The sequence below is a fragment of the Lineus longissimus genome, chromosome 1 (assembly GCF_910592395.1).
Source record: "Lineus longissimus chromosome 1, tnLinLong1.2, whole genome shotgun sequence".
Lineage (NCBI taxonomy): Eukaryota > Metazoa > Nemertea > Pilidiophora > Heteronemertea > Lineidae > Lineus > Lineus longissimus.
Genome location: NC_088308.1, coordinates 25,803,864 through 25,818,477, shown reverse-complemented (window position 1 = coordinate 25,818,477; position 14,614 = coordinate 25,803,864). Strand labels below are relative to the sequence as shown.

General features: G+C 38.4%; 2 protein-coding genes across 6 annotated transcripts; one reads left to right on the top strand and one right to left on the bottom strand.

Annotated features, from left to right (window-relative positions):
• On the top strand, nucleotides 1-11,319 carry LOC135494205 (protein TBATA-like). Of its 5 annotated transcripts, none has more exons than XM_064782052.1 (10): nucleotides 1-206; nucleotides 2,041-2,070; nucleotides 3,864-4,075; nucleotides 4,424-4,642; nucleotides 5,434-5,681; nucleotides 6,061-6,142; nucleotides 6,555-6,726; nucleotides 7,016-7,152; nucleotides 8,637-8,683; nucleotides 9,798-10,004. In XM_064782052.1, the coding sequence occupies exons 2-10, from the start codon at nucleotides 2,045-2,047 to the stop codon at nucleotides 9,852-9,854; spliced, it is 1,200 nt and encodes a 399-aa protein (XP_064638122.1). In that variant the 5' UTR covers nucleotides 1-206; nucleotides 2,041-2,044; the 3' UTR covers nucleotides 9,855-10,004. The 5 variants fall into 5 exon arrangements, with proteins under 5 accessions (XP_064638122.1, XP_064638132.1, XP_064638109.1 ...); XM_064782062.1 differs by lacking the exon at nucleotides 8,637-8,683 and adding an exon at nucleotides 8,400-8,460 and having other exon boundaries at nucleotides 2-206; nucleotides 9,798-9,906; XM_064782068.1 differs by lacking the exon at nucleotides 8,637-8,683 and adding an exon at nucleotides 7,795-7,827 and having other exon boundaries at nucleotides 65-206; nucleotides 9,798-11,319.
• Nucleotides 11,320-11,356: 37 nt separating this feature from the next.
• On the bottom strand, nucleotides 11,357-14,597 carry LOC135494233 (tRNA methyltransferase 10 homolog A-like). Its single transcript, XM_064782081.1, has 8 exons — nucleotides 14,529-14,597; nucleotides 13,994-14,209; nucleotides 13,504-13,663; nucleotides 13,179-13,250; nucleotides 12,881-12,952; nucleotides 12,413-12,559; nucleotides 12,086-12,191; nucleotides 11,357-11,812 (listed from the first exon to the last, which is right to left on the bottom strand). Exons 2-8 carry the CDS (start codon nucleotides 14,176-14,178, stop codon nucleotides 11,433-11,435), a joined length of 1,122 nt encoding a protein of 373 aa, XP_064638151.1. The 5' UTR covers nucleotides 14,179-14,209; nucleotides 14,529-14,597; the 3' UTR covers nucleotides 11,357-11,432.
• Nucleotides 14,598-14,614: the final 17 nt, after the last annotated feature.

Below are 14,614 nucleotides of genomic sequence, written 5' to 3'. Positions count from 1 at the left end.
GTTTGTGCAATACCGGGTGATATTTTTTAAGAAGTTGTCCTGTCCTTTACCAATACCACATGCCACCAATCCATAGCGTCCATAGCAACCACTGTCAAACGCAAACGAGGCCATTGGATTTGTGTCAGTGGACTTCTGTCTGTGGTTGTACTGTTGGGTGAGAAATCAAATACAAACTGTCAGGATTTCAGTACAACAGGAGTTAGGTGAGTTGTTTCTTTTGATATATATAAACAAGCGGAAGTTGTAGAAGTTTTCATTTTTAAAGTGAGTCTTATAGCTAAACATCAGTTAAATGAGGTTCATTTATCTGCAAAGACCTTCCGTGAAGAACGTTATGCCTATTTATTTAACAAACCACAAAAAGTCAGATAATTTCCATAGAATATATTCTATAGCGAACTGTATTCTCGTAACGCAAAGTTTACTGAATTTGCGTCCCTGGAATACGCTGTTGTCTGCATATCTCATTAGTTGTCTACATACCTTTATTCAATTTTAACAAAGACACAACTGTCAAAATTGACAATAATGTATTCATTGATGTCCCGAAATGACATTTTTGATTTGGACAGGTTATACGGATCAAAATTTCAGTCTAGGCTATAGCCTACTGTAGGCCTAAGCGTAAATTGGTACGTATAAGAAAAAAGTGGCTTCATTTAACCCAACAGGCCTATATGTTTTATCCGTGCGTCTCAGGCCAGGCTTATCCGAAACGTATACCGCATGCGAAAAAGTATTTTCAGTTCCGAGTCCACGTTGTATATGTAATCATCGGCCACTAATATCCCAAGTCAAAAGCGAAAACAAATACATCGCGACCTTAACCCGTATTTAATCAACATTTCGAAGGCTTGAATGGTGACTTGAAGCAAACACTGTTGAAATGCCTTCTTGAATTCACTCAATGCATGATTTCGTCTTTTTGGATCTTACCAATGTTTGGCAAACAAGAATTAAAGAAAGAAAAAAACAGTTTCAAAAATGTCACTTTTCCGAGATCGTTTTAGTTTGTTCAGTGTTCTCAGTCGCCCGCAGTTCCGTCATGTAAGTTAAGGTGGTACAATTCTGTTGATAATAAAACCTCCATGTGCAGTAATGTGTATGTTTTTTTACACTGCATGGGGCTATCATTGTACCACCTTACCTTACATTTACCGTAAACTTGTCAGTGTCCGATCCGTCGCATCCCAGATGGATATGTCTTTCGGACGAAACATAACTCCACAGTTGATTAGTACTATTCTGACTTCACCAGGCAACAAGACCATGAAGACAATTTGAATTCAATATTAGCGGCCTTAGCCCATGTTCCAAAGCTGATTACAAAGACATTTTAAGATAGCGGGATTAAACTGTAATCCTTGTTGTATATATAAGGTATGGAAGCATTTAAAAATTATATTCGCCAAACCACTCCACCAAGCCCAAGGTAATCACAAATAAGTGACCCCACCGCGACTTGAAAAAGTAAACGTGATAATATCAGCCGCAAGGTCAGAAAAAAGTTGTCGTGGAGTAATCATCAGTCGGTCATTTCGGGGGTCATTTGGGTTGTCACAAGTAGGCCTACTTAATAACAGAATGTCTCGCTTTAGAATAGCGAATAAGCCCGACTAATATCGTGATATACCCGAAGGCATTAGCCACAGCACTCAGAATAAACATTAACATGTCATTCTATTAAAAATCACAGCAAAAAGCTTTTGATCGATCAAAGCTTTTTGTAATGGTTACTTTCATTGCGAGTTCTCTTGTCAGTTGACATGGTCGGTTATAGACATGGGACATCACTTAGAACCGCGGGCATATTCTCAGTCCATATCACACGAGGAAGCCGGAATATCAGTGTGAAAATATAGATTTACACGCATGAACGCAATGATAATTAAGATCAATTTATAACGGAATGTACTTCAATATCAGTTCAATAACTTGGTATATATTCTAAGATCTTCTTATAACTATTCCCTTGCCTCTTATTAAGGAAAGGAGACCTTTAATTATGCCTTAACCACCTCCTCATCTTAACTACAGCAAAATGATGTACAGATACTACAATCGGCCGTAAGTATTGAAAACTTGTAGTAACAGGGTAAAGATTAGGAATCCAAAATGTACATATTATATACGTTGTTATTGGTGTCAAAATAGAGAGGTTTAGATACATTACGGGTCCGATTATGCGAATGGGATTCACATCTCGGACCATAATGTATCTTCTATTTACTTTTTAAAAAGATACAATATGGTATTACCTCTTAGATAATGTAGCTTAGACATTCCTATACATGTACACCTCAATAACACGAAGTATAGAGTTGATGATGGTATGGGGTTATGGTGATTATGGACCAGAAGGAACTCTATAGGTCCAAGTAACTTACACATGTATAACCTTCCATAATGTAACTTCAAAACTAATCGGACTGGTGATGGTTATTTGAAACATTCTCCTATTAAATTTAAGGAAGGGGCGTTGTATTAAGCGTACGGGGTAAGTGGTTAGACTGAGTGGAGCGTATTTTCGTTTTTCTTGGGAAGAACTATATTCTCTAAGGTTTTTCATGTGATGCTGATTGTTTATTCGTTTTGAGGAGTGAATATACCAGTAGACAAGAGCTTTATAGTTTTTAAGACCAGATGCCTACACGTAGATTACTAAGAACTGGAGTGACGTCATTAGTATAGATTTGCTTGTCCTGCCATGTCGAGTTGGAAAATTAAGCTAACATAGTTGCTCCCCGTTGAGAGCGGATTCCCTCCACCTGATGTATCTGCCTATGCTCAAATAACCTGTTCGGAAGCAACAGGCGGAATTATTAATGGAAAAACCAACCACCACTTAGCTCGGCCAACAGGAAAGAAAATCTGGTCTGATGAATGGACCAATAGGTGTAATGTTGACCACAATACAGGGTGTGATATTGACCGAAAGTAATATGTTGAAAATAAAAAAACCGTCTCTCAGCAACGCGCTAACTGAGTTGTTAAACGGCATGGTGGTCTATTTGAATGATTCCTCATGCATCTGGGACATTACAGCAAGAGAAATCAATCATTTATGTTGCCCAGCTATACGAGCTTGGACTTTCCAATCGGGTTTCATCGCTGACGCATATCATAAAACCCCCACAAACTTTCCATCGTAACACCACGGACTAATCAAATGTTAGATGTACATTTTTATACTATTGGTGTTAGGCTAAAACCCACCTCATCCTTCTCTTAGTCATCCCTGCCTGATAGCATGTAAAACAAATAGTAATCGTATTCAAAATGTTGTCATATATTTCATTGTACGAACATTTTATTAAGGACAAAGAAATTTAACTGCGGAATTACAAGAACACTGTCCAGTAAACCTGGGGATCCGAAGGGTCTGGTATAGAATTTCTTAAAGATTTTCCTTGAAGAACCAGTAAACCAGTAAATTTTAAAAATGTATACCGATATATCCATTATCATTGTAACATCACGCCATTGCCTAATCCTCAAGTAAAATATTCTTTTTGTAATGACCTATTTAATCCTTTCATGCAACATAAAAACCTTAAAAAGCATTACTGTTTTTTCACTTAAGAAAATGTATACTTTTAACATTTAAGCCTTTTTCCTCAAGAAAAACTGTTGGGTGTTCACACTGTATGTACTTGATCCACACAGTTAAATGGGATTGCCAACTGATAAACTACGATTTTTCATTTAGCATTTTGGTTCGGAATTGATTTTTCAGCAGGCAGGCACCAAACAAATTCACATCTTTTCGACTACCAATATCAAAAGTGACACTATGTCAGGAGTCGCCATCAAATTCGCCATTCTAGCTCTAATAAAACGTCAATCTTGATATTTTTCAGAATGAGTCAGGCAGAAGTGTTCAAGCCGGCCAATGGCCAGCCGCTGTTTATCAGAGACAACATATCTGAGGGCAACCCAGAGAAAGGCATCTACCCAAACAAATCCACTTCACGGCCAAGCACACATAACAATTCAAGATTCGGACAGCTCAGCCTTGCATCCTTCTTCACACGACACAACCCACATCCAACTAGAGTAAGACATATAAAAGGTCTGTAAAACATTTCTGGAACGGAAGGAAAAGCTACTTCTGCCATTTGAGTTTCAAATCTCTGTCAATGAAGAGATAATGATAGCACATACAACCATGGTTCAAACAACTTCCATATACCTGAATTACTACATTTCTGATGTGTAGCTACTGAGAACTAGAAGCCAGGTGTCCTATCAAGGTGTCCTATAGTGCTCAGCTGGTGAGGAGAAAACAAGAGGTCCAAGGGCCTGGTGCTCAGCTGACATGTGGCTGCTGTGGGGAAAACTAGAGGCTGAAGGGACATTTGCTCAGCTGTTATGTAGTTGCTTAAGTTTAATTATTGATTCCTCCTTTCTTTTCTAACAGGTTTACTCGACTCTCCAATATGTTCAGTAGTGGACAGTGACGACTTCGATATACCAAACCCAAAGTTAAATTTCCCACCAAACAATTACAATGAGTCAAAACTCAAAAGTGCTCCCGGCAATGCAATAAACGTCAACTCGCAGTTATATCCAATGAACACCATCACAGGATTACAGAATTATCGTTTCAAGGAGAAAGCTGATCCAAACTTCGGCATTGGTAAGTTTACAAACAGAATGACTTCATCATGCATAAACTTCATATCATAATATGTACTATAATTGTACCGTGGCTAATTGTACCACTTGATACCGTGGAGTAAGTAAGATACCATATCAATCGTGTGCAAAGAAGCCATACATTGTTACTTAGAGAAACATTTCAATGACTGTAAACTATTGAATGACACATCCCATGGAGTATCATATATACTTTAAAAAAACCTTCTTTGAGAATCTTTTTACCATAACCAGCCAACTGAGTCATACCTGACTATCAAGCAGATCGTGTGTCAAACACGGGCCTATCATCCCTTAGAATACAAATTATATTTCATATTCTGTCAAATGTGTATTTAATGGACATTCGATACCATTCATGTCATGTAAACGTCTCTGCAACACAAAGGTTTATTATCACCTAGTTCAATTCATGACGAATGTCTACAAGTCATTGTATTGACATTTTCAATAATACAACATGACACAATGCTTTATGACGGACACCAGCTACCCCGGTATATATATATATGTTACCGTCAACATTCAACAATCAAGATGATAAAGGAAACAAAGATTTATCATATCCTTTACATTTGGTTAAGAAATAAATCTTCCTTTAGGCCTTGGCAGACCGAAAGACCTTTGACAAACTATATACACACATGTGGTTTTTTTATTGAAATGGAGGGGGGGGGGCTGTAGTGTGACATGGTTATAATAGACTTTCAAAACATGAGATATCTTGAAACTTTAGTTATATGTACTGGTATTCGTTTATTCCTGATTTAGTTCCAGTCACAGATGCCTGGAGAGAAGAGCTCCAATATCTTACACAAGCCGCCCTGATCCCACATCCCAAAATAGAAGAGAGACCACAAAGTCAGCAAAAGAAGTCTATGTATTCTGAGAAGACAGGTCGTCTGGTACCCCCACCCTCTCGGGCCATGTCGCGAGGGAACTCCAGAGGTTATTCAAGGTCGCGGAGGGGTGAGCGACCTTGGGAACACATCGTAGAAGAAAACGATTTGGAGACAAAGGTAACACTAAAATATCTACAAAAAGTCCTGTGCACAGATACAACTTCTGTGGCTCTGTCCTTCATTCTCAGTTTCTTGCGCAATTTGTTCTCTATACCAAAGTTTTAGTTTATGATATCAAGATGTACATATATTGGCTTTATTCATTGACTTTCGAAGTGATGACATTAGCAGGATAATGCATACAAGCAGAATATTTGATGGGTCAATATTTGATTGGGGACAATAGACAGCCTGAGCTGGGAGTTAAAATTGGTCGTTTTTCAGGCGATTATACCCAGTTGTGTTTGATACAACAACAGTATAGCAAAGACATGTTGCCATCAGCCTGGACTTACCATCTTTAATAAAGTAATCATTCTCTCCTTGTTCCTTGCAGGTGTTCTCGATGCTGTTCCAGATTCTCGGTGCATCCTGCATCAGCGATGTCAAACAGTGGCTGTGTTCAGCTCCTTCTCAAGGTTTGTATCTGATTGATCCATCAGAGAATATGAGAGAAGTTGCTCACTGAAGCAATTTTGAGAAAATATCTGGATTATTTGTAACTAATACGGTTGTACCAAGAGACTAAATCTATCATGAGAATGAACTAAACGTTACCATGGAAAATAAAAGGGTTGAACCAGAGTTTTAAATGAATAGTCTGTTCAATAGGTCTTGACAATCCTGGACTTTTTGACACAATTACTGTTTCAACCATACACCGTGGTTGAAAGGACATGGAGACTTATTGCAAGCATGTCCTTCTAGCAATTTGTCTTTTTGAGGTTTTGAAGAGATGTATTTACCAGACCTTAATATATAGGTAGACAAAAATGTGGGCAGTGTGGATAAACCTCAAAAGTAAACTTTACCTGAATTTGCTTTCCACAGAGAAGGAGATGATGCTGAGTAAGATCCGCTCCGTGATCCTTGAGAACCCTCCAGTGGAGTACCTGGTTGAGGAGAACCACAGGTCTGCCCCCGGAACAGGCTACCAAGACAATATGACACAGACGCTGGCTCCCTTACAAGAGGAAGCCGACATGGAGAAAGTTGTTGAGAGGTAAGAGTGTAGCTACACTCCCCTGCAGTGGTTTTCTTAGAGCTGGCAGTTATTGTGCAAGGGAGTTTAGACTTCACTTGACCAACGACACCAATGCCTTGGAAGTGTGACTATAGAAGGTACTGACAGGACATACTTGGTGCAATTGGAGAAATTATACCACAAAACTCCTTGCCTTCTTAGACCTTGGCAAAGGAACTTCTTCGATAGAAATTATGTATTTTTGTACAAAATGATATGGTACAGATTTCAAACATCATTCTTATCCATTATGACTTTTTGCTTGCAGATTAAGTATTGTTGATGGGCAGTATACAAAAGAGGTCACACCAGCCAGCAGAGAAAGGAATACAATCAATGAAGTACTGAGGAAAAGCCAAGTGTCACCATTACCAGATATCAACCAGAAACCAGTTGCTGACGAAAGTAAGTGTAGGAGACATTAAACCTTTGTATACCGTTAAATCCTTTCTTTGAGGTCAGGGATGACTTGCATTCATCTCAATTCTCACAGGCAGTGAAATAGTGAAAATGACATGAGCTGGGCTTGCAACAGAGGCAATTGCCTTCATGCAGCCCTCCTCTTTCCCTTGGTGCTCTTGACATGTCTTCCTTCGTGAAGACAATCACATTTCTTCATCAATCTCCATTTGAATTGGGCCCAACTGTACCCTTTTGAAATGAACAGCGAGCTCTGCATAAGACAGCTGTGGTTCCAATAATGGTTCCCCTGGGACTAAGGTCAAGGCTGTCATACCGGTAGTTACATCTTTGACTCAAACATACCTGAAGGTCTCTAGAACAACCTGAGTCAATTAAACAACTTTGCACCAATGTAATACATTTACCAGGTAACTCATGGTAACTTCTCAATCCAGCAATCACTGCATATTCCCTTCTCTTTATTCAACCTCATCACCAGTGTCATTTGAAAACCAAAGACAGGATCTCCTATGAAAATGGAATGATTGACAGATATTAACCTGATTGGTCTTTGGCTACTCTCCAGTGACACTGATTGATGAGTGAACCTGGTCTAACCTCTTCTGCACCCTCTCTACATTACAGTGAATTTATATGATCTAATACGCACGCACCTTGGTAAGCCCGTCATCTCATTGATATTTTGTCAAAGTGGCGCATCACCAAGATGATCATCACCACTATTTGCCCATTAAACAAATCACCATAATCTGTGTGCCCCTCACTTTCTATCTATCATCAGTAACTGCAAGTGTCATCAGATTGCCAACATAAACTCACACCTCCTGTGTTCTAATTGCCGAAAGCTTTACCCCAAACTATTTGGTTTTAGCTTGAACTTTTTTTATGTTTTCTGTACCAAAAGTAACATACCTTGTGTTGTTGAACTTGTTTGCTACTACAGTAGAACCTCTCTATTAAGGACACCCTCAGGACTGACAAGTGCTGTCCTTAATAGAGAGGTGTCCTGATTAGAGAGGTCAAATTGAATGGAAATAACCAATCTGGGACCATAACTAGTGTCCTTAATAGAGAGGTTGTCCTTAATAGAGAGGTGTCTGCTAACAGAGGTTCCACTGTATTTTAAACCTGAATAATATACTTCCGAGTCCTTGCAATCTTTGCTAAGCACACATGTTAGGTGAATATCAACAATGTGGGATCACCACATCAGCACATATTCATTACAGAATGTAAGATTCAGAAATTCCTTAAAAAGCATCTAAAGCAAAAGGTTGATTTCAAAAACTGGTAAGTGGGTTGTGTAACTTGTTTGTGAAGTGGTTTGGAATTGAGAGTGGTTTGGTCAAGGCACGGTTTATATGTGTTAGGTCCTAGCATAAAGTGATAATGGTTTTGATCATTTTGGGATTCACACCTGTTCCTCGACATCTCATTCAATGTTTTTCAAAATGGCTTGCTTGTAGTGAACAACACTTGTTGGAATCCCTTTGCCTCCGAGGTTACAAAGAAGGTATGCAAAGTGTGGGAAAGCAATATAATATAACGCACAGTCCCCTGTAACTGACTCATGTCATGCTGTAAATGCCCAAACACTGCCACATAAAACTAATACACTTTTATTCACTATTTCAAGGCTTTGGGGGTGACAACTTTTATGCTTCGAGATCAGGAACGAAAATTTACAAAACTTGGCAGCATGTTCTTAGAAGACTCATTTTCCATCAAACTTTACTGAGCACGATTTATGTTCCATTGTGTTATAGAACTGTTTGGCCAAGTGTCCTCCATTTATCTATCAATGTCTACAATGTAGGATATACAGGAGGATTATGCATATCCATTTGCATTAGTTCACCTCTACAATATGATTTTTTATGCCAAAAGCTTATATTAGTACATCAACATCTAAATCTGACAAAATGAGAGAAAGTTTATCCAGATATTGGATCAAACCTGAAGTATCATCTCCTTTTTGTTAGATTATCTCATCTTAGAAATGCACTTAACAAATTAAGGACAGTAATCATAAGAGCTTTTAAAGGTATTGCACTCATTTGTACCCATTAATTTCAAAGATCAACTGAAAACTTCAATAGACAAATAATAGGGCAGATAAGTGCTCAAGAAATCACCAACACCCTGCACCACATCGCAGAAAATTACAGCATTATTTTTTGGCGGTCACTTTTATTTTGATACACCCAGTACATGTACATACCCTACACAGCTTGGTTTTCTTTCACTTTTGTGAGTTTGGTGCAAATGTAGATTAGCTGAGTGGGTTTTCTTGCTTATGTTGGTACATCGCTTTGCCCCAGGAAGGTGATAATGTGGTATAATCACTAATCAGACAAGAGATTGGAGACTTATATTTTAAATCTGCAACAAATTTGAAAGCTGTCAGTCTGAATGTACAGTGATGAGAACCAATCAGTTTATAGGATTGGAGAATCCCAGGGGATAATGGTGTCCTCCCGGAGTTCAACAGATCAGTGTTTTTCATGAGAGATATCCAAATGTTAAAATTTACCCCCATGGGGGAAATCTGCCAGTCTGGTTTGAATTAAGTTAGCATCTCCAGCCTGTACATGTATATGTACAACATTTCATTTTCTCTTCAACAGAACGACCACCAACGAGTCAGGTTTTCCAACCAAGACCCTCTTCCAAAGGTCCAATGATGAACGGTGGTGCTGGCATGCGCCTTCCCCCTGCATCCCCCCAGACGATGAGCCAACCCAACTTCCCAACCCAGATGAATGGAGAGCCAAGACTACGCTACACATCACAAGGACAGAGAGATCCCGCGCCCAAAGCATGGTACCCAAGTGACTCTATGGCATGAGGAAACAAATATAGCAACACATCTACTTGCCATGTGATGAACCCTCTCTAATAAGGACACCACAATTTCTCCAAAGTTGGACATTTCTATTCAATTGGAAATAGTCTTCTTTCATTGGACCACTCAGATAAGGGCATCCGTCCTAAGTGTGTCCTTAGTAGAGTAGATTTACTGCACGTCAGGCCAAACAACAAAGGGTCACATCAAAAGTACAGTGATAGATTTCTAGAGGTGTCGATTGAAGAGCAATTCACTTGAGTCTTTAATAGAAGACCCTTACAAAACATATTTCTCAAAACATCGCCAAATCGTACGTACTGCTGTCTGCTGTCTTTGTAAGGACAGTTGCCTGATTTCTGTGATCAATTTTTATAATCATTATGTACATATTGTTATGGTAGATAGGGGTGTCCTGTGTGGACAGGGATGTGACTGACACAAACATACACATAACAAATGACAAGTTTTTTTCTCTCGCCGTTTGATTCCGAATATCAAAAGAATCAAATGAACTGTCTGTTTGTCACATGTTTGTTAACATAGGTCATCCCCGCATGAGATTCTTATTCAGAGGTGCCGGTTAATCATTGTTAATGTGTTTGTATATCCTGTGCTTTACACACACAGTTGCTTTGTATCTACGACAGCAAAAGTTGCTCTCTATCATAATGTCAATTGTTTCATTGCATTGGAACTTAATGGATCGATCCATGAAGTATGAGTCCTCTTTTTTATTGTTTTTTATGAATATTTTATGGTTTCTATGGATACAACACTAAAAGCCAAATAACAGAGTCCGGAGAATTATTTATGAGGTTTGTTCATGCATATCATCAGCAAATATTTGTCATGTGAAGTGGGTCCATTATTAAAGTGACAGGTCATTTCATTTAGTGATAATTAGACGCACTCTTCTAATAATAAAGTCTGTGATAATTTTTTTGAAGGAATACTAAATTTCTGTACGATTTCCACGCTTTTTACTAATCGAATCATGTCTTATTCTAAATTAAAGGCCTTAGATTTGAGTGCCTCAATTTTTTTATATTTTCAAACAGAAAGGACCTTTACTGCCAATTTCTTAGGCAAAGCTGGCAGCTGGATTTGGATATTGTGTAAAGTTATGGAAATCCTTCTAAAATATAATTCAAAGAACATTCCTTAGTCAATTTTAGAAATAGATATCTTTCATGTTAATATTCATGTACATATGTTATTGTTGTGGCAATCACACAGGAATTCATCCTAAATTTTGAACAATGCACAAGCACTTCATGAAAATATTGTTTGCAATTAGCATATTTTTACAATAAAGAACAAGAATATGTTAACTTTGTGTTAAATCTTTATTAAAAGGTTCAATTAGAACCCTTTAGTTTTATGTGAAATGATCAAGCCTTAGGATGGATGGACTTCATGAAGCAGAAAGATTTTCTGAACTTGTTACACTAAGGCCACATGATGTGTCATCAATATCTATAGATTTTACATCTGTCACTGCAGGAGAATCACAAAGCACTTGAGAATCACTTCCAGAATTTGTCAGATCATTGTTCACGTCCCCTGACAATAAATCCTGTATAGAGTTTACAGTATCTGCATCAAGATTTTCACTTTTATTGTCCACAACAGTTTCATTATCCTTCACATTACCTTCCTCTCCCGTCTTCCTGTTACTCAACAAGGTGAAATTGTTGGACGACTTTCCCACAACTTCTTTACGTTTCGGAAGAGCAGCCAAAAAGGATTCCTCCCAATTTTTTGTCTCAGTGAACTTGGCCAAAATCTCAAAAACTGAAAACCAGAAAAAGTGATACTGCAATAAAGTAGAAAATGTAAGGTCAAATCATTAAAGTACAGCAATACACACAAGTGATCAACTGAAGTGAGACAGACACTCGGGTGGTAAGTCGTCCCAACAAACACTTCAGGAAATTCTAATACTCAGTCAGAGTGCAGGCCAGAAGTGACTGACTCAAGACTTCTTGTGAGCTTTAGGAAAGTGACCAAAGTGATAAGATTTGAACTTGCCGATCAATCATAAGTAATAGGTTTGAGTTTTCTTACCATGGTCTATAGTAAGCACCTTTCTTCCTTTCATATCTATGAACTCTCTGATTGGCAACTGAGCGTGATTGATTTGATTCTTTTCAGCGAGTTGATGACACAAACCCTGCAAAATTATAACTGATGTGAAACAGAAGTTGAATTGGGGTCTGATGGTTTCATCTGTAATAATGACTGGTCGTGAACTGGTTCAAAGCGGACACTATACACAGTGTCCCAAAAGTATCTTGACTCAGTATGGTAGAATAAATCAGCCTGTGACATGGTTATTTATTCATGGAAATACTGCTCTGTAGTATGACCATATGGATTGACCAATACCCCTACCTTGTGAATGTTATGGTCGATTAGTCCACCAATGATGTACGCCTTGTCAGCTTCCAGCTCAGACAGAACATTTGGTGATTCACTGCTCAAGTAGACAATGTTATCCTTCTCTAGAAACTCATGGTAAGCTTCGTCTTTCAGGATCAGCTGTAAACAAATGAAAAAATCACCTGTGACATATGACACTTTCCCAACATTTAATGACAGATACGGTACTTTCTTATAAGAAAGTCACAAGTAACAGCAATATCAAGGTAAAGTTTGCTAGTACATTTTAATGTCACATATCAATCCTTGATGTTCTCATTACATGTCCAACACCTGAACCACTAGATCACAGAGACTAAGACCAGGTGACCCCTTGTTAAAGAGAGTTGCATCCACCTTCCAGGGCTACTTGGCAACTTTTTGTTTTACACGATTGAATGTACAGTGGAGCTCCATCTGCAATGCCAGAGGTATACTCACATCCCAACTCTTGTAGGGAACTTTGGCTTCCATTCTTTCCTTTATCTTACCATTAAAACTTCCAACATAGAGCTGAAAACAAAAGGAGAGGATGGATATAGGAAGTTTAAAGCTGGCTAGCTGTAGTTGAATAGTTCTCAAGCAGAACAATGATGGTTTGGATTCCAGGGCCTGGTTATTTGAAACAAGTTATACCACTAACTTTCAAATTCCAAATATCTTCTTTAAAAACCCAAAATACGTATAACACATTTCTGTCAAAACAGCCATTTTTTCAACACTGCCAATGATATCTCACCTGAAGGGGTTGGTCCATTCTTCTATTGGTAGAGTAACACCTTTGAATCTGATTTTCTAAACTAATAATTTCCTGAAAGTAAAACACATATTGTTTAAAAATATTCAGAATCCATAGAAATCGGACCCAAATGGATTTCTAAGAACTAATAAGTTTGCTGAGTAGCAGTAGCCAACTTCAGGAGTTGGAACTAACGCATTGGTCATCACAAGAGAGGCATTCTGTGGTGTTTGATTATACATGTAATTTCCATTCATCACAAGTCAGCCTAATGAGGAAAAGGTCACAACACTAAGATCATTTTAATCCAAGAGAATTTAATTACCCTTTCATTCATGAGATGATCAAATGAGCAATCAATTACGACTTTCACAGAGCATGATGAATTAGCCATGGTATTCTTTTTAGAAATTTTGTGAGGAAGTTCCTCGCCTCTTTCTCTGGCTTCAGCCTTTCTTTTCTTTCTATTCTCTCTGCTTTTTGCTCTGAAAGTTAAAGATAAGGGAGTCAGAATTTGACAGACATGAAGGGGAACAGTGAGAAACATAGAACTAGAAGTTTTGAGCAGTCGGTCAGAGAGTCAGAAAATAGACCATCAGAGAACATATCTGACATGATCCAAGATGATCCTCTCACAAGACAGTTAGAGCTTGCCTACTTTTATCTTGATATCAGTACAGATGAGAATTGAAAAGAAGCACATGATCTTCCTAGAGCTGAGTCATTATTGTCTCGATGCTGAATCACAGACTGATAAGTGATATAATTTCTGTCTGCACAGGCAAATGAAACACCTCTGTTGGGCTCACACCAACCTCCATATAGGCCTCATTTCTGCATTTCTTTCTTTCTTCTCGAGTCTCCTTTGCTGTTTTTTGGTTAGTTTCACATCTCCAAATGCAGCGGTCTGTGATTGTTCTTGCAATTCAGCACTGTCTGAACAACCAGGGCTCTGTTCTCCATCTTCCTCCGATACGAATGCTTGGTCGTTGGAATCCATGTTGAGAGCAATGATGAATAATTCCCCAAATCTAAAATGAATAAATAGAGGTTTTTTTTCCTCTAGCTACAGATATTGTCCATATGACTAGCAGCACTCAGGGTGAAATCGACCCAAGTTTGTGAGGGACTGAGTTTCGTCCAAAAATAGATCTGTTTACACACAAATGGCAATGCATTGCAGGTGTACGTCGACGGGTTATTGTCGGACGTCGTCAGTTCGCCAAGAAAACCACAGGAATTGAAGGATTCATTGAACTCATCAACACATCATTAGTTTTCAGTGAAGTTCAACTGTATTCCTAGATAAATCACTTTGGTATGTAGAAAGTAAGATTACAATAAACTCACGTTAAAGTTTGAGTTCCGTGGAGGTAGAGTTGTCAGTTGGTTTAGGGGCGCAATCACCTAGGCCTAGCTAGATTTGACAACACTTC

What these genes read in the sequence shown, in the direction of transcription:
- LOC135494205 (XM_064782068.1), top strand. Translation starts at nt 2,045, where the DNA reads ATGATGTACAGATACTACAATCGGCC. An exon ending in TAGAGTAAGACATATAAAAG is followed by an intron (nt 4,076 to 4,423) that starts GTCTGTAAAACA and finishes CTTTTCTAACAG; the next exon opens with GTTTACTCGACTCTCCAATA. An exon ending in AAAACGATTTGGAGACAAAG is followed by an intron (nt 5,682 to 6,060) that starts GTAACACTAAAA and finishes TGTTCCTTGCAG; the next exon opens with GTGTTCTCGATGCTGTTCCA.
- LOC135494233 (XM_064782081.1), bottom strand. Translation starts at nt 14,178, where the DNA reads ATGGATTCCAACGACCAAGCATTCGTATCGGAGGAAGATGGAGAACAG. An exon ending in GAAATGAGGCCTATATGGAG is followed by an intron (nt 13,664 to 13,993) that starts GTTGGTGTGAGC and finishes TTTAACTTTCAG; the next exon opens with AGCAAAAAGCAGAGAGAATA. An exon ending in GAATGGACCAACCCCTTCAG is followed by an intron (nt 12,953 to 13,178) that starts GTGAGATATCAT and finishes TTTTGTTTTCAG; the next exon opens with CTCTATGTTGGAAGTTTTAA.